Source organism: Bombina bombina, chromosome 3 (genome assembly GCF_027579735.1).
Source record: "Bombina bombina isolate aBomBom1 chromosome 3, aBomBom1.pri, whole genome shotgun sequence".
In the NCBI taxonomy this organism is placed as follows: Eukaryota; Metazoa; Chordata; class Amphibia; order Anura; family Bombinatoridae; genus Bombina; species Bombina bombina.
Window position 1 is genome coordinate 566,312,428 of NC_069501.1, and position 19,181 is coordinate 566,331,608.

Consider the following 19,181-nt stretch of genomic DNA (forward strand, 5'->3'; position numbering starts at 1 on the left):
GAACAAGGGAAAGCAGGCCAAGAAACCTGCCACTGCTACCAAGACAGCATGAAATGTTGGCCCCCGATCCGGGACCGGATCTGGTGGGGGGCAGACTCTCTCTCTTCGCTCAGGCTTGGGCAAGAGATGTTCTGGATCCTTGGGTGCTAGAAATAGTCTCCCAAGGTTATCTTCTGGAATTCAAGGGACTTCCCCCAAGGGGGAGGTTCCACAGGTCTCAGTTGTCTTCAGACCACATAAAAAGACAGGCATTCTTACATTGTGTAGAAGACCTGTTAAAAATGGGAGTGATTCATCCTGTTCCATTAAGAGAACAAGGGATGGGGTTCTACTCCAATCTGTTTATAGTTCCCAAGAAAGAGGGAACGTTCAGACCAATCTTAGATCTCAAGATCTTAAACAAGTTTCTCAAGGTTCCATCGTTCAAGATGGAAACCATTCGAACAATTCTTCCTTCCATCCAGGAAGGTCAATTCATGACCACGGTGGATTTAAAGGATGCGTATCTACATATTCCTATCCACAAGGAACATCATCGGTTCCTGAGGTTCGCATTCCTGGACAAACATTACCAGTTCGTGGCGCTTCCTTTCGGATTAGCCACTGCTCCAAGGATTTTCACAAAGGTACTAGGGTCCCTTCTAGCTGTGCTAAGACCAAGGGGCATTGCTGTAGTACCTTACTTGGACGACATTCTGATTCAAGCGTCGTCCCTTCCTCAAGCAAAGGCTCACACGGACATTGTCCTGGCCTTTCTCAGATCTCACGGATGGAAAGTGAACGTGGAAAAGAGTTCTCTATCTCCGTCAACAAGGGTTCCCTTCTTGGGAACCATAATAGACTCCTTAGAAATGAGGATTTTTCTGACAGAGGCCAGAAAAACAAAACTTCTAGACTCTTGTCGGATACTTCATTCCGTTCCTCTTCCTTCCATAGCTCAGTGCATGGAAGTGATCGGGTTGATGGTAGCGGCAATGGACATAGTTCCTTTTGCACGCATTCATCTAAGACCATTACAACTGTGCATGCTCAGTCAGTGGAATGGGGACTATACAGACTTGTCTCCGAAGATACAAGTAAATCAGAGGACCAGAGACTCACTCCGTTGGTGGCTGTCCCTGGACAACCTGTCACGAGGGATGACATTCCGCAGACCAGAGTGGGTCATTGTCACGACCGACGCCAGTCTGATGGGCTGGGGCGCGGTCTGGGGATCCCTGAAAGCTCAGGGTCTTTGGTCTCGGGAAGAATCTCTTCTACCGATAAATATTCTGGAACTGAGAGCGATATTCAATGCTCTCAAGGCTTGGCCTCAGCTTGCGAGGGCCAAGTTCATACGGTTTCAATCAGACAACATGACAACTGTTGCGTACATCAACCATCAGGGGGGAACAAGGAGTTCCCTGGCGATGGAAGAAGTGACCAAAATCATTCTATGGGCGGAGTTTCACTCCTGCCACCTGTCTGCTATCCACATCCCAGGAGTGGAAAATTGGGAAGCGGATTTTCTGAGTCGTCAGACATTGCATCCGGGGGAGTGGGAACTCCATCCGGAAATCTTTGCCCAAGTCACTCAGCTGTGGGGCATTCCAGACATGGATCTGATGGCCTCTCGTCAGAACTTCAAAGTTCCTTGCTACGGGTCCAGATCCAGGGATCCCAAGGCGGCTCTAGTGGATGCACTAGTAGCACCTTGGACCTTCAAACTAGCTTATGTGTTCCCGCCGTTTCCTCTCATCCCCAGGCTGGTAGCCAGGATCAATCAGGAGAGGGCGTCGGTGATCTTGATAGCTCCTGCGTGGCCACGCAGGACTTGGTATGCAGATCTGGTGAATATGTCATCGGCTCCACCTTGGAAGCTACCTTTGAGACGAGACCTTCTTGTTCAGGGTCCGTTCGAACATCCGAATCTGGTTTCACTCCAGCTGACTGCTTGGAGATTGAACGCTTGATCTTATCGAAGCGAGGGTTCTCAGATCCTGTTATCGATACTCTTGTTCAGGCCAGGAAGCCTGTAACTAGAAAGATTTACCACAAAATTTGGAAAAAATATATCTGTTGGTGTGAATCTAAAGGATTCCCTTGGGACAAGGTTAAGATTCCTAGGATTCTATCCTTCCTTCAAGAAGGATTGGAAAAAGGTTTATCTGCAAGTTCCCTGAAGGGACAGATTTCCGCCTTGTCTGTGTTACTTCACAAAAAGCTGGCCGCTGTGCCAGATGTTCAAGCTTTTGTTCAGGCTCTGGTTAGAATTAAGCCTGTTTACAAACCTTTGACTCCTCCTTGGAGTCTCAATTTAGTTCTTTCAGTTCTTCAGGGGGTTCCGTTTGAACCCTTGCATTCCGTTGATATTAAGTTATTATCTTGGAAAGTTTTGTTTTTAGTTGCAATTTCTTCTGCTAGAAGAGTTTCAGAATTATCTGCTCTGCAGTGTTCTCCTCCTTATCTGGTGTTCCATGCAGATAAGGTGGTTTTACGTACTAAACCTGGTTTTCTTCCAAAAGTTGTTTCTAACAAAAACATTAACCAGGAGATTATCGTACCTTCTCTGTGTCCGAAACCAGTTTCGAAGAAGGAACGTTTGTTGCACAATTTGGATGTTGTTCGCGCTCTAAAATTCTATTTAGATGCTACAAAGGATTTTAGACAAACATCTTCCTTGTTTGTTGTTTATTCCGGTAAAAGGAGAGGTCAAAAAGCAACTTCTACCTCTCTCTCTTTTTGGATTAAAAGCATCATCAGATTGGCTTATGAGACTGCCGGACGGCAGCCTCCCGAAAGAATCACAGCTCATTCCACTAGGGCTGTGGCTTCCACATGGGCCTTCAAGAACGAGGCTTCTGTTGATCAGATATGTAGGGCAGCGACTTGGTCTTCACTGCACACTTTTACCAAATTTTACAAGTTTGATACTTTTGCTTCTTCTGAGGCTATTTTTGGGAGAAAGGTTTTGCAAGCCGTGGTGCCTTCCATTTAGGTGACCTGATTTGCTCCCTCCGTTCATCCGTGTCCTAAAGCTTTGGTATTGGTTCCCACAAGTAAGGATGACGCCGTGGACCGGACACACCTATGTTGGAGAAAACAGAATTTATGTTTACCTGATAAATTACTTTCTCCAACGGTGTGTCCGGTCCACGGCCCGCCCTGGTTTTTTTAATCAGGTCTGATAATTTATTTTCTTTAACTACAGTCACCACGGTACCATATGGTTTCTCCTATGCAAATATTCCTCCTTAACGTCGGTCGAATGACTGGGGTAGGCGGAGCCTAGGAGGGATCATGTGACCAGCTTTGCTGGGCTCTTTGCCATTTCCTGTTGGGGAAGAGAATATCCCACAAGTAAGGATGACGCCGTGGACCGGACACACCGTTGGAGAAAGTAATTTATCAGGTAAACATAAATTCTGTTTTGCCATGATTCAGGATAATCAGTATTCCTTCTTTCAGACTGTCAGTTTCATTATTTGGGAAAATGCATATGAATAAATATTTTTTCTTACCTTAAAGAAATTTTCTAATTGACTTTTTTCCTTGCGGGCTGTTAGGCTCGCGGGGGCAGAAAATGCTTCAATTTATTGCGTCATTCTTGGCGCAAACTTTTTTGGCGCAAAATGTTGTCATTTCCGGCGCCATAGTTGACGCCGGAAATTTACACGTGGTTGCGTAATTTTTGACGCATGTGTGTTACAGACGTTTTTTTGCGCCAAAAAGTGTGGGCGTCATACTTGGCGCCAAAAAATGTGGGCGTCATACTTGGCGCCAAAAAATGTGGGCGTCATACTTGGCGCCACTTTTTTTCACATTATTTAAGTCTCACTTTTTTGTTGCTTCTGGTTGCTAGAGGCTTGTTTGTTTTGCATTTTTCCCCATTCCTGAAACTCATTTAAGGAATTTGATAATTTTGCTTTATATGTTGTTTTTTTCTATTACATATTGCAAGATTTTCCATAAATTATTCCTGGATCAGAACATACTGAGGGATTCCTGTTGACTAAGAAGTCCTACCAAAGCTAAGTTCATTTATTTTAAATGTTATGAATCTTTATCTTTAGCTATGGTTTGTAATAGGTTATCATGATAAACTTTTACATGCAGAATCCATTAGTATTTATGCTTTATGTATTGCTTTTCTTTTTACGTCTTATGTACAAGATATACTTAGAAAATGTATAAGAATATTTTTCTGATTCTAGGTTAAAGGCTTTGTCTGACTTTGCGCCTTCTATTAAAAATGTTTAGGTCTTTTTCAAACTTCTTTTTGATGAAGTTTCAAATGACCAACAACATACTGAATTATCCTTCTCTGATGATGTTTTTTCTCTTTCAGAACTTTTCTTCATCAGATATTGACACTAACAAATCTACTTTTTTATTTTTTGTGCATTTGTTTTTTGTTGAAAAGGTGTTGATTATTTTGGATATTGAGGTAACTAGTTCTTTTTCAAAACTAGCTAACATTTTATTTCTGCTTATTTTATCTTCTGTGTCTTCAGAGGTTTTTTTCCATTCCTTCATACTAGGGAATGGAATAGGCTGACAATTCTCTTCAAAGGTTTTAAATTATATTCTTTGCCGGCAGTTAAATTCAATTTTGAGGGTTCTCCAATTTAATGGGGCTATCTCTACTCCTGCTAAATTATGCTATTGTTTCTATAGCAAAATAGTATTTATTTTCTTTTTAAATGGTTGTATCCTATTTAAGGAATTTTTTTTTATTTTCAGGTACTTTTCTTGGACCTGTAATTTATTTGGATGATGTTGCTTTTGCTCCATTTTTTCTGTTTACTTTAAAGATCAAGTATCAGATTATGTATTATTTAGCATTATTAAGGGACAAAGTCTACTGCTCATTTGAGGTTCAGACTGGGTGCTGTTGCATTTGTCTTGTTGTCTTGCATTTTTGTTTATGCAAGTCCGGTGTGTTGGCTGGTCCCTTAACTGGATTAACATGCTAATAATTTTATTTGTTTCTTCATTTTTATTGAATATTTTCACAAATGAGGTTTTAATCTATGTCTTTAGCTGTTTTTAGCTAGAAGAAATTTTGTGATTTCTAAAAAATCCTTATTTCTTTTTTTCCAAGATAATCAATTATTTGATTCATATTGGATTCAATTCTTAACTGTTACTCTGGGCTTCAAGATTAAGTTCTTAGACTAAAACTTTAAGCTTATTTTAGTTTGGTTGTTCTTACTAAAGAACAAAATTCTAAATTCTTACCCAAGTAACATGTTTTTTAGAAGTTTTTTTGGTTCTATTCGGTCCAAAATTCTTAGATTTTGGGTACAAAATAAAATTTGAAGTAAAACCGTCTGTGAGAAGTCTTTTTCTCTCTATTATATTCCAGCTATTCCAGTAAGGCTAACACTTTCCTTAATGTGTTTCAGTCCCATATATTTTGGGTAATGTTGAAGTGCGGTTGATCACCTGTTGAGGATCAAGCGCTGCTCAGATCTGGAATCTTCTGGGGTATTTATTCCAGTTCCATTTTTAGGATCTGAGTTTTGGGATTTTATTCAAAACTATTCATTGTTCTGAAGATAGAAAATCTTTTAATTATATAAATGTACCATCTTTTAGATTGGTATTTATATGGTCTATTCTGACTTTTGTTGGTCAGTGATAGCATTATTTGTTTTCATTAGATACAATAGATGCATATCTTCATTTCTGTTTTCATTCAGATAATTTTTATTTTCTGAGACTACGGAATCTCATATGATTCAACTTTGTTTTTTCAAGACATGGTTAGAGGATCTTTTTATCAAAAGTTTAGTGGGGGCTATTATGTTGCCTATCGTACGATTCCTTTTGTAAGCGAATCGTATACCTTCCTTCACTATTTCTTTCAGTGCATCATCAGCTAATAGAAGTTGGTAGTTGCTTCTAATTATCTGGCATATCTGGTGGTACTGCCGTGAATAGTCAGTTGTAAATTGGATTTTGCCACCTTCATTTAGTTGTTCCTGCCACTTCCTATCTCTGTTCCTATTCCTATTTTTTTTTTTTAAGCCTGCTTCTAGATTGTTCAAGAAGTTTTGCCCTGTCCAATCTAGTGACCAAATTTCTTTCCTTGGTAACTACTGACCTTTGGTAGCCTCTTTCCAGCAACCTAGTGGTTAATTCATCCGCTTGTTTCTGATATGTGTGTTGACTAGTACAATTTCTTTTCAGGCGGATTAATTGCCCTCTCGCTACCCCTTTGAAGACCCTCTTTGGATGGCAGCTTGTTGCATGTAGGAGTGAGTTTCCTGAGATAGGTTTACGATAGGTTTCAGTTCTAATTTTCTGACCTGCATGGCCCTTCAGTGTAATATCTAGAAAATTAACTGTATGTTCCTGTACGTCTGAAGTGAAACTGATCCCTACCGTGTTTTGATTTAAACCCTTGATGAACTCCTCTAAATCATTTCTCGATCCCCTTCAGATGAACAGTAGGTCATCTATGAACCGCCTGTACCACACTATTTCCTGCCTGAAGGGGTTCCGCTCTCCAAAGACGTGGGAGAGCTCCCACCAACCCATAAATAGGTTGGCGTACAAGGGGGCAAACTTGGCCCCCATTGCCGTCCCACGCCTCTGGAGAAAGAACTCCCCCTCAAACAGGAAATAGTTGTGGGTCAGGAGAAACTTGGTTACTCTTATAACATACTCAATAAACTCCTGATTCCCTGTGTACCTCCTGGAGAGAGAGAATTCTACAGCCTCTAGTCCCTTTTCGTGAGGTATAGTTGAATACAGAGACCTGACATCTACAGTAAGTTAATTGTAATTGTTTTGCCAGGTCACTTCAGAGAGTAAGTTAAGGACATGTTTTGTGTCAGCTAGAAAGCTCCAAAGGGTGCTTACCATCGGCTGTAGAATGTCATCTAGCCATTCTGAAAGGTGTTCAGTAAGTGAGCCTATTCCGCTGACAATTGGTCTCCCCTGGACATTTTCAATAGATTTATGTACTTTCGGTAGATGATTAAACACCGGTACAGCTGGGTTCTGTACAAGTAGATACGTTTTAGTTTCCTGATTGATAAAGCCCAGATCTACCACATCGTCCACAAGAGAGACCAATTGACGCTGAAATGACCTAGTTGGATCCTGTTGTAATGTTTCATAATCTGATTCTGTTTTCAGCTGACTTAAAGCTTCTTGAACAAAATGTATTCTGTCTTGAACCACAATGGCTCCGCCCTTGTCAGCAGATCTTATCACCAAACTCCTGTTGTTTTTTAAGCTATTCAGCATTTCCTTTTGTTTGCGTGTAATCTTGGATTCCTGGCCCCTTCGAGTAGTGTATTGAAGTCTAACCAGATCGCTTTCTACTCTTTTTTGGAATTTCTCCAAAAGGGGACCCCTGCTCTGTATGGGGTAGAATGAAGATTTGCTCTTTAATTTTTGAGTAATCAAGCTCCTAGCCTCCTCATCTTCTGTCTCTCCTTGGAGAGATTCCAGAACCCTAACGTCACAGAGTTTCTGAAAATTCATAACTGTGCTAGAATCCCCATTTACTGGCTCATTGCTAATGGAACCTGGACTCTCATCCGATTCGTGGGACTCCCTTGCTTCAGTCTTGAAGTGCTTTTTCAGAGTCATGTTGCGTATCATTTTGTTGACGTCCAACAGAGTCTTGAATAGGTTAAAGTCCATGGTTGGTACAAATGTTAGACCTAAGCTGAGAACCTCCAATTCAGATTTATTTAATACATAACATGACAAATTAATAACATTCAGTCCCTGTAGTTGCCCCTCATTCGTCCTCTTCTTTGGGGGTATCTTCTTTGTTCTCTCGGCTGCTGATAATGCTCTGGAATGTCTCTTCCCCCCCTTCTGATGTTCTTGGGGGTACCTGAAAAACCTGCTCAATTTGGGATCTTTCAGTTTCCCCTAAGAGCCCTTGGCTTGCTCTTGGTTGTGCCGGTTCTTCCCTATAGTGTGAAGTAGTTGGTGCTGAGCCTTGTCCCTTGTTTTTCAGGATCGGGGGTAGCCGATTAGATCCTTCCTTCGGTCTTACTAAGGCTTCCTGTCTTGCTTGATCTACTCCTGAAGAGGAGCCTTCATCCCAGGATTCTCCCTCACTCTCCTGAAAATTCACTCGTCTGTCTCTATTGGTCCTTGACCTGTTGCCCCTTCTGCCCCTGTTATAGTGTGGGGTTTGTTTATTTTGTTCCTTTCTTAGGGCAAAACGATCCCTCCTATTCCAGACATAGACTCTATTTAGATTGTAATCTTGTAGATCCCTTAGATATTTTGTACGTTTTGCTTCCAATAACACTGATTTGGCTTCAGCCAATACTCTTTGTAGAGTGGCATCAAATTTCAAGAAGCTTGGTTCCTCACTTCTCTTATTGAGTTCATCCTGTAATTCTTTAATTTTGATGCCAAGATCCTCAATGGCCTTTAGCTTGAATTCACAAATCAATTTCATTAACTTGAAAGAACATTGTGTTAGATGGTCATTCCACCTCTCTATGAAAGATTTATCATCTGTGATGAAAGTTGGAAATGTATTCAATCTCAAACCTCTAGGTACCAGGCCTAGCTCCAGATATTTATTCAGCATATTCACATCCCATTTGAGTTGATCTTTTATGAGGAGGAGTTCTACTTCTTCAAAAAGATTAATCAGGCTATAATTAGTTTTGTTTAGCGAGAAAATTTTGTTGCAGTCCCAGGCTGCTGTTTCTCTCTCTTCAGCTGTGCGTAGGGAAAACAAAACTGGTGTCCTGGACATAACACTCTCACCCTGCATACCCTTTATTGCAGAGTAATAAGTAATAATTGTCTAGTCCTTACCTAACCCCTCCCTCTCACTCCCTCCCTTTCCCTGCCCCGCCCCTCCCTTCCAATTCCCTCTCCTCCCATTCCCCCCCCACTCCCCCTCCCCACCTAACCCCCCCCTTTTCCCTCCCCCCCCTCCCCCACCCCAAACCCACACTCCATTCCCACACTGCTAACCCCACACACCAATCCCCTCACCCACCCCGTTTCCCATAGCACATAAAAAATAAAGTATGAAAGTAATCACCAGAGGAGGAATTTAAACACAGCAATCTATATCAAATATATGTTGCTTTTTTCAGGACTAAGCTGAATGACCAAGAGGCTATAATTAGGAAACAGAAAATTGATCTTAACATGGTCTTTTATTTATAGAGTACGATCTATCTGTTGAAAAATAAAAGAATATTTAAATTCAGTGTAGAAAAATGCTGCTGATACACATCAGTAAATTGCCACGTATAGTATAGTGAGGTTATTCACCACAACAAGGTGCACAGTGATATTGAAGGATAAAATTACTATGCAGCACTATCAAGGTTCACGGATATTTTCTGATGATAATTACAGTTGAGGGCAGTGTGTTGGAGCAGCACTAACAAGCGATTACGCTATCCGCATAGAAAGGAATCAGGTTCTATACACACCTCCCCTCTACCGTACACAGCCCACAGAGTGGGCGTAGTCCTAGTGTAGGAGCTGAGAGGAATAAAAGCCTATAGGGTGCTGCAGGAGGAGTGGCCAACACGTCATGGTAGTAAACAAATATCCACACACTACATGCAGCGGGGATTAGATCGGTTACTAAAACTGCTTACCTTTGCAGTTACAGCCAGCGGCTTCGGACCAAGTCAGTCATAGGTTTTTATATATACAGTGACGGCAAAGAAAATAAGACATCCATGAGTGGTTTTGAATAAAGTTAATAGTCACAAAGAGATGTATAATTATAATGGCATTCCATAAAATAAGGTCACACTAAGCAAGGCGTGACTAGATGTATAACACTCATTTTTTTCACAGCACGATCAGAGGTGGCAATGAGCAGTTTCATGCTAATTTAGGTGTCAGCATAGTAAAGCTTACAGTCAAAACTTTGTGAGGGCTGCACCTACATCGCCACATCTGACAGCAGTGATGTCAGTAGGGAATCAGGTGTCTTGTTAAAATTTAATTTTTGTATTGGTTAATGAATCGAAGGGTGTGGACAACACATCCAATTGAAACACAGAGGTGGGTTTTTAAGTTGGTAACTTACAATCACTTTTTAAGCAGGCTAGGATTAAGGCAGACGCCGAAACCGGTCAGCCTTTTTGCCCTCTGTATTTCAAGTACTTATTATTATTTCTTTTTCACTCTTACCCTGGGGGTTAATTAACCCTTTTGTCAAACAATAATTAACCCTTTTGTCAAACAATAAAAATTTAGCTTTTTACACGCTTTTTGGTGCTCCTAACATTTTTTGTTTTTGGAATTCAACCAGTTTGGGCCATTGTGCGCACACTAAGCAGGTTTAAATACCACTAACGTACCCTATTGCGGAGGTATAGCATCTTCCAGCTTGGACGAATTTTGCATAAAGGACACTCACCAATCGTAAACAGGAGCCTTATAACAAGGATCAAATTAGCAGCACCACAGGGAGCGGGAGAAAAAAGTACCCAGAAACAGGACTGTGGTGAGTTATTTGTGACATATATATATATGTGATATCATTATATATTGGTGTGTTTGAAAAAGAACTTCCAATACAGCAACTGTCAGGGGAGGTGGGGGATGACCCACTGACATTGCATGACAAAAAAAACTTTTCGTCTGACTATTCAAGCTGGTTGTGTAATGAGATTTATTCTATTCATATACAAAATAACATATTGCGCACACACCCGACCGAAGCACCCCCTTCTTTCCTAGACTTTCTAGATACAGCTCTTACTCCTTGACGTGTATTGTCTGTCTGAGTTATGAGACCTTTGGGTCTTCCATTGTCTCCGGGTGAGTTGGATCTCCTTTTAGGCATCTGTGTTTCCAGGTGATGGTTGTTCCCTGTGGGGACTTTGTTTAGCTTGGGGTTTTCCAGAGCTAGGTAGGCTTAGTGCCTTTCTCTTCCTTGTGTCCTCTGCTTGTGTGGAGGTGATAGGGAGACTAGTCCTGCTAGTAGGATTTTTTTGACCTCGATGTATCCCTTGGTTGTCCTGAGGTTCAGAGAAGTATCTTCATACGACTTCTAGCCTTGCTCCTCGGAGCGTTGGACTTTAGCTAGGGGTGGTTCCTTCCTTTGGTCGGGGCTTTCGAGTTCTTCTCGCTATCCGGATTCTCTGGATATGCATCCGTATCCCTTTTGTCTGGCTTTTTGGCCAGCTGGGGTGTTTAGTTCTAGGGTAAGGTTTGCCTGAACTATTAGGTGCCCGGACCTGTTTTTCTCCCTGAGACTTCCGGTTGCTGAAGCTTCGCTTCGCTTGGCTTGGCTTTTTTCCTGACCCAGTCTTGGGTGGTTTTGGAATCTTGGATCTCAGGGCTGGTCGGGGTGTTCCACGGTAGTGGGAACTTGGGCTATGTCCTTGGTCCATCTACCTAACCTGGTCATGGTTGGCCAGGTTTTCAGAGTATTTTTTTACTCTTTACCACCATTATCTGAATGTTAGCTGTGTGGCTTGCGCCTCAAGGGTTGTTGGTTCATACCCAGTTGCTGGTGCTGGATTTCCTATTTCTGGTGTGCCTTAGGGTTGCATTCCCCTGGTCAGCTTGCCAGTGTTCCCGTGGATTCCCTGCTCTGCAGGCGAATGGGTTAGCTGCTTGGCAAACTACCATTAGGGGGGTTCTTTTCTAGGTCATCTGTGTTAGGAATCTCTCTTCCCATTAAACAGTGATTTTGGACCTTGAGTGCAGTATTTGCCCTTCCGGCTTCATCCCTTTCCTTTAGGGGATATTCTCCTCCCTATGGAGATAGAGTCCTTGCTTGTGGCTTCTCCTGGATGGGAGGAGGAAAGGTAGGTTGGGTTCCCCCTGGGGTCTTGCGGGCTCCAAGTCAGACTTATTGGGCCTTTAGTTTGATAGATCCTTAGGTCTTTGGCCTTGCTGTCTGGTTTCAGAGTCGGGTTGTACTTGTACTCTGTGGGGATGGCTGTGCTATCCTTACACTCGTTCCTGTACCTGTTTCGGGATTCTTTTGTTCCCCTGTCTTGGATTCCTAAGGCTGGGGTTGGTCTGCAGGTCGTGGGTCTGCATGTCAGGATGGCCGAGCGGTCTAAGGCGCTGCGTTCGGTCGCAGTCTCCTCTGGATGTGTGAGCTTTGTTGAGTCTATCCGGTTAGCTCAGTCTGCTAGGGTATAGATTTTCCTTTTAACTTGCTCCATCGATTTTAGAAGAGGGTTTTGAGGGTATTCTCCCCTTCTCGGGGGCCTCGATTGAGGTTTGGTGTTCCCCTTTTTAAGGACATGTGTGTAGGTAAGGTGACTTAGGTTGCCTGGAGCGTGCCCTCTTTCTGGTGGTTGCTTTTGCAGTCTCTTTCTTGCTCAACTGCTTCTTCCTCCTCGCAAATATCCTCTGTCTTCCTGTTATAGACTCTGTGTTCTCAAACTTGGGTTTTTTTCACCTGGGTGTATTACACACTTTTTCATGGCAAATGCTTTGGTATTCTATGGTCAGACACTGGGAGGACTTTGCCTCTTCACTTGCTTTCCGTGCTTGCAGGATGTTGGAGAGACATATTTTCTGTCTCTGTGCCCGGTCTTATCCCAGGTTTCGCTTGGTATAGGCGTGGCCTTCTTCCCCTGTTTGGGCCCCTTTGGGTCTCTGTGAGCTGGACTCACTCTTGGAGGTGTTCTTTTTTGTATTAGGGGACCTTTCGGTTTCCTTGGTTCTCCTTTGCCTTGTCCTCTTGGGGGTTTCGGCTGGTGTCTCCTTCATTTGTGGAGGATGAGCGGTGGGGGGCTGTCTGTTGGCCAACTGTGTCTCCTGGAGGACTGTTGGCTCAGTCGAGTCCGTTTGCGGTCTCTAGTTTGGCTTCTGGACTGTCAGTGTCTTTGGGGCTTTTCCTCTCAAAATTTTCTCAGCTTCGGACGAAGCCGGGTTTTTTATTGGATAGAGGTTCAGGCCTGGTGCCCTAAGTATGGGCTGCCTATTGTACCCTCCCGTCTTGGCATTCAGTGTCCTCTATAGCTTGGTTATTTTTTTCCCAAAAGTAATGAATGCAACTGTGGACTCTTTCCATTTAAGAAGAAAAACATAAATTTTTCTTCTGATGGAAAGAGTCCACAGCTCCCCACCCGTAATTTTATGTGGGACGTCCTTATTATTCTTCTGGCACCTTTCACCCTGATATTTCTTCTATTGTTCCTTGTTCCTCGCCAGAGTGACTGGGCGATGAGGGGATAGGGAGGAGTATTTAAGCCTTTGGTTGGGGTGTCTGCCTCCTCCTGGTGGCCAGGTTCTTATTTCCCAAAAGTAATGAATGCAGCTGTGGACTCTTTCCATCAGAAGAAAAGTAAATTATCAGGTAAGCATAATTTGTTTTTGTTCAGGCTTTGTCCAGAATCAGGCCTGTCTTTAGACATTCTGCTCCACCCTGGAGCTTGAACTTGGTTCTTAAGGTGTTGCAGAGGGTTCCGTTTAAACCTATGCACTCTATTGTCATTAAGATTCTTTCTTGGAAGGTTCTCTTCCTGTTGGCTATTGCATCGGCACGCAGAGTATCTGAGTTTGCGGCCTTGCAATGTGAGCCTCCTTATCTGATTTTTCACGCTGATAAGGCTGTTTTTCCCACTGGGGTGGGATTTCTTCCCAAGGTTGTGTCTAACCGTAACATCAATCAGGAAATAGTTGTTCCTCCTTTGTTTCCTACCCCTTCTTCCTCTAAGGAGAGGTTACTTCATAAGTTGGATGTGGTTCGAGCCTTGAATTTTTTTCAGGCTACAAAGGATTTTAGAAAGACTACATCTCTTTTTTGTAGTGTATTCTGGGAAACGCAAGAGGCAGAAGGCCTCTTCTACGTCTCTATCCTTTTGGTTGAGGAGCATGATTCGCTTGGCTTACGAGACAGCGGGACAGACGCATCCTCAGAGGATCACAGCTCATTCAACTAGAGCTGTGGCTTCTTGGGCCTTCAAGAATGAGGCTTCTATGGAGCAGATTTGTAAGGCGGCTACCTGGTCCTCCTTACATACTTTTACAAAGTTTTACAAATTTGACGTTTTTGCTTCGTCAGAAGCAGTTTTTGGGAGAAAGGTCTTGCAGGCTGTGGTGCCCTCAGGATAGGGTCCCCCTCCTTTTTACCCTCCTGTTTGTTCATTCAGTGTCTTCTAGAGCTTGGGTATTGTTTCCCACACGTAATGAATGAAGCCCTGGACTATCTTCCCCTTTAGATGGAAAACATAAATTATGATTACCAGATAATTTCATTTCCATCATGGGGAGGAGAGTCCATGGCTCCCGCCCGTTTCTCTGTTTGGCAGACCTAAATTTAGTTTTTGTTCTTCTGGCACCATTTATACCCTGATGTTTCTCCTGCTGTTCCTTGTTCCCTCAGCAGAATGACTGAGGGAAGTGGGGGAGGTATTTAAGCCTTTGGCTGGGGTGTCTTTGCCTCCTCCTGGTGGCCAGGTTCTTAATTCCCACAAGTAATGAATGAAGCCATGGACTCTCCTCCCCACGATGGAAATTAAATTATCAGGTAAGCATAATTTATGTTTTTGTGAATGAAAAATCTAAGTAACCAGTTTAAAATATGACCTCATATTTCATTTTCATTGTGACAATAGTAAAGATGTAAGTTAAATAACTCCCTCTCTCCATACACTGCTTGTCATGACTCAAGTCAAGTTAGCAGTCTGATCACCCAGTCTGGAATTTAACAGGTATTCTCTTGTATTGTAGGCCTTCTCAGTCCGCAGCGGCGTGATTCTCTACAGCGGTTAAGAGCAGATATAGAGGTGTTGACTGATGGCTGGTTAGGGACAGCGTTGAAATGTTTGCTGCTTATACAGTCCAGGTGAGAAGATTGCACATTGCAGAACTGACCTATATGAAGCTTTGACTTCCTCATTCTTGAGTAATATGTGAACATAACTGCACTTTTAGTTATTTTTAACGTCCAGTTCAAGTTACCTCTTAACTTTTTTCTGGCCATAATCCAAAATCAAAGGCAAAGAAAGTTGGATATTGCATAAGTGTTTTTATTGTTTCAACACATTTTTGTTCCATTTTATACGGTTTGCTAAAGGACTTCACAGAGTTAAAGTTAGCTGCTTGTATTTTATCCTATAAGTTTTAAATGGTATGCACCTTTTGGGAATGTTTATTAAAAGTATGCCTTTAATTTCAGTGGCATGTTTCAGGTCTCTAATAATGCAATATGGTAGACATCAGAAGACTTTACAACTTAGATGGAATTGCCAACCACAACAAAATGAGAAATTATAATATTCTGTTTCCTTTTTTCCAGAAAGAATTGTGTGAATGTACTGATAACAACTACACAGTTGGTGCCTGCCCTTGCCAAAGTTTTACTCTATGGACTTGGAGAAGTGTTTCCAATTGAGAACATATACAGTGCCACAAAAATAGGTAATTAAAACATAAAATATTCTGTTACTTTAAATGCTTTTCATGCACACCAAAATAGGAAGTGCATTATTGTCGTAGCCAGTGGTGTAGAGAATTTGTGAATATTGGGTTTACAAGAATTGTGCAGGAGTTTTTTTAATAGCCTTGTGCTGAATCACAATTTACTCATCTAAAATACCTGATCTTTTACTGGAAGTACTGAATATTTATTTCTTATGGTGGTGAGAGTCCTTGATTCCTTACTGTTGGGAAGTCATAACCTTGCCACCATGAGGAGGCAGGGGCACTCTACACCAAAGGCTTTAATATCTCTACTACTTCCCTGCCCCCCCCCCCCCCCCCCCCAGTATTTCTTTGCCTCGTCTAGGAGCTGGCAAATATAGAGGTGCTCAGGATTTTTAAGGTAAAACTTGCAAGATAAGGATATAGGGAGAGTACTGGCTGTGCAATGTAAATCTCCTTGTGGGAGTTGTACTCAAAAGCCTGCCACAAGCGTTGCTGAGACAGGTAATTTAGCCTCCTCCTGTTTAACCATGAAGATGTACTCCATCATAAAATCCTCTACCGTCAGTCACATTACATGATGGGCTCTCTGTTGTATCCTCAGGACTAGCATCCAGGTAAGAGCAGTGAAGGGGATATTTGCTGGGTAAGTACTTGTTTGTCTCAAACAGCCCACAGGCTACAAAGAGTATATTTACTATATAGCCAATTTACAGCAGGTTGGCACACTAGGATACATATGTCTGGGTTTCACAGCAGATTGTCACCATTGTATACTGTTTGTGCACAGAAACATTCAAGCTTTGCTTTGCAGCAACCCAGTTTGTCCTACTCATGTATACACCACACAGGGCGGCATTAATTATTTTTTCCTCAAGCTTTAAGAGCACTTGAAGTTTGCTTTCTGACGTTTTAGTTGTTATGCTGCTTTTAAGTGCACATAAAATGATTTCCTCAAGCCCCTCTACTAAAGGTGAGGTCTACCAAGCAAATGGATAATATATTCAAGTCAAAACTAAGTCAGTGAAAGTTGTTTTTGTCTAGTGGACTTATTATAATGTTTACTGCTTGTGGCAATTTGTTATAAGGATAAATAAATGTTGATTTAGCTGTATATAACTGCTATTGTCCTGATTTTATTATCAATTCCTTTATCATTTGTGCTACATAAGGGTATACTGGACTACACAGCCTAGGGGTGGGAAGCTTAGTGTGACTCCCCCCTATCCTGAGGATGTATCCTGTCTTTTTGTCTTCTGCATTTAAATAATTTATACCTCTGAGCACTGTCCACCTGTAACTATTAAGAAATTACAGGTGAACATTAACCAGGACTTTGCATTAATTCTGGTGCCAGTCTGGTATTACATATTATAATATATATATATGTCGCAAAATTTAAAAAAATTGATCAAATAAACTTAGCGATTAGCTTATTGTATTATTAAAGAATGCATTGATGTGTTCTAATTGACAAAACTTTACCTTCACTTAAAGGATTCCAATTTTTGTATCCAAAACATAATTCTTTTTTAATAATTTTTCTCTGTCACCTCCTCTCCTTGGTCTTATTAGTGGTCTTCTGAGGAGAGAGGATAAAGAAGCACCAGTTTCTCTTGTAAGGTGTATCCAGTCCACGGATCATCCATTACTTGTGGGATATTCTCCTTCCCAACAGGAAGCTGCAAGAGGATCACCCACAGCAGAGCTGTCTAAATAGCTCCTCCCCTAACTGCCACCTCCAGTCATTCTCTTGCAGCTCTCGACAAGCATGGAAGCAGTTAGAGAGATGTGGTGTAATTTAGTTGTTTTTCTTCAATTCAAGAGTTTATTTTCAAATGGTACCGGAGTTGTACTATTTTGGTCTCAGGCAGAAAATAGAAGAAGAATCTGCCTGTGGTCTCTAATGATCTTAGCAGGTTGTAACTAAGATCCATTGCTGTTCTCACACTTAACTGAAGAGAGAGGTAACTTCAGCTTGGGGAATGGCGTGCAGGGTAACCTGCTATGAGGTATGTGCAGTCTAAATTTTTCTAGAGAAATGTATATGCTAGAAAATGCTGTTGATACCGGATTTATTCAAGGTAAGCATGATTACAGTGATTTAATAACGACTAGTATCATGCTTACTATTAGAGGTAACACTCTTATTATTTTTTCAAGTTACTGAAATATTAAACGTTTGCTGGGAGTGCTTAAACGTTTTTTTATATGCCTTTTGGTGATAAACTTTATTGGGGTCCAGTTTTTTCTACATGGCTGGCTTAAATTTGCCTAGAGATAGTTTGTTAGGCCTCTCACTGTGTAGACAGGAAGTGGGAAGGGCCTAATTTCGCGCCTAATTGCGCATTAGCTTTTGCAGACTGAGATATTCAGTTTCCTTGAAGGAGTTCCCTGAATGCTATAGGGCCTCTCTGAAGGGTTTTGGTGCTTTCTAAAGTCGTTTGTATGGCAAGGTAGGGCCACAGCAGAGCTGTGGCAGTTTGTTGTGACTGTTAAAAAAACGTCTATTTCGTTTTTTTGATCTGTTTTTGAAACTAAGAGGTTAATCATCCATTTGCAAGCGGGTGCAATGCTCTGTTAGCCTATTATACACACTGTAAAAATTTTGTTTGTTTTACTGCTTTTTTTCACTGTTTTTCAAATTCTGACCTTTTTTATTTTTCTTAAAGGCACAGTACCGTTTTTATTTTTTGCTTGTTAACTTTCTGTAAAGTGTTTTCCAAGCTTGCTGGTCTCATTGCTAGTCTGTTTAAACATGTCTGACATAGAGGAAACTCCTTGTACATTATGTTTAGAAGCCATGGTGGAACCCCCTCTTAGAATGTGTACCAAATGTACTGATTTCACTTTAAGTTATAAAGACCATATTCTGTCTTTAAAAGATTTATCACCAGAGGAATCTGACAAGGGGGAAGTTATGCCGACTAACTCGCCCCACGTGTCAGAGCCTTTGACTCCCGCTCAAGGGACTCACGCTCAAGAGGCGCCAGGTACATCTAGCGCGCCCATGGCGTTTACTTTACAAGACATGGCGGCAGTCATGGATAATACACTGTCAGCGGTATTATCCAGACTACCTGGGTTACGAGGAAAGCGAGACAGCTCTGGGGTTAGAAGAAATACAGAGCACTCTGACGCTTTAGTAGTTATGTCTGATACCCCCTCACAATATGCAGAAGCTGAGGAAGGAGAGCTTCGTTCTGTGGGTGATGTTTCTGACTCAGGGAAGATGATTCAACCTGATTCTGATATGGCAACATTTAAATTTAAGCTTGAACACCTCCGCGTGTTGCTCAGGGAGGTTTTAGCTACTCTGAATGACTGTGACACCATTGCAGTGCCAGAGAAATTGTGCAGATTGGATAAATACTATGCAGTGCCTGTTTACACTGATGTTTTTCCAATAAGTAAAAGGTTTTCAGAAATTATTACTAAGGAATGGGATAGACCAGGTGTACCGTTCTCTCCCCCTCCTATTTTTAAAAAATTGTTTCCAATAGATGCCGCCACAGGGGACTTATGGCAAACGGTCCCTAAGGTGGAGGGAGCAGTGTCTACCCTAGCTAAGCGTACTACTATCCCCGTCGAGGAGAGTTGTGCTTTCTTAGATCCAATGGATAAAAAGTTAGAGGGTTACCTTAAGAAAATGTTTATTCAACAAGGTTTTATTCTACAACCTCTTGCATGCATTGCCCCAGTCACTGCTGCGGCGGCCTTCTGGTTTGAGTCTCTGGAAGAGGCTTTACAGATAGAGACCCCATTGGATGATATGCTTGACAAGCTTAGAGCACTTAAGCTAGCCAATTCATTTGTTTCTGATGCCATTGTTCATTTGACTA

The 19,181-nt window shown here is 41.9% G+C and overlaps 1 protein-coding gene across 2 annotated transcripts in view; it reads left to right on the top strand.

Annotated features, from left to right (window-relative positions):
• Positions 1 to 19,181, top strand: part of EYA3 (EYA transcriptional coactivator and phosphatase 3) — a 634,133-nt gene that overhangs the window by 579,515 nt on the left and 35,437 nt on the right. For both annotated transcript variants that reach the window (XM_053707122.1, XM_053707121.1), the window contains 2 exons: positions 14,647 to 14,761; positions 15,215 to 15,336. In XM_053707122.1, the coding sequence (XP_053563097.1) occupies positions 14,647 to 14,761; positions 15,215 to 15,336 (237 nt within the window). The remainder of the gene's footprint in view (positions 1 to 14,646; positions 14,762 to 15,214; positions 15,337 to 19,181) is intronic.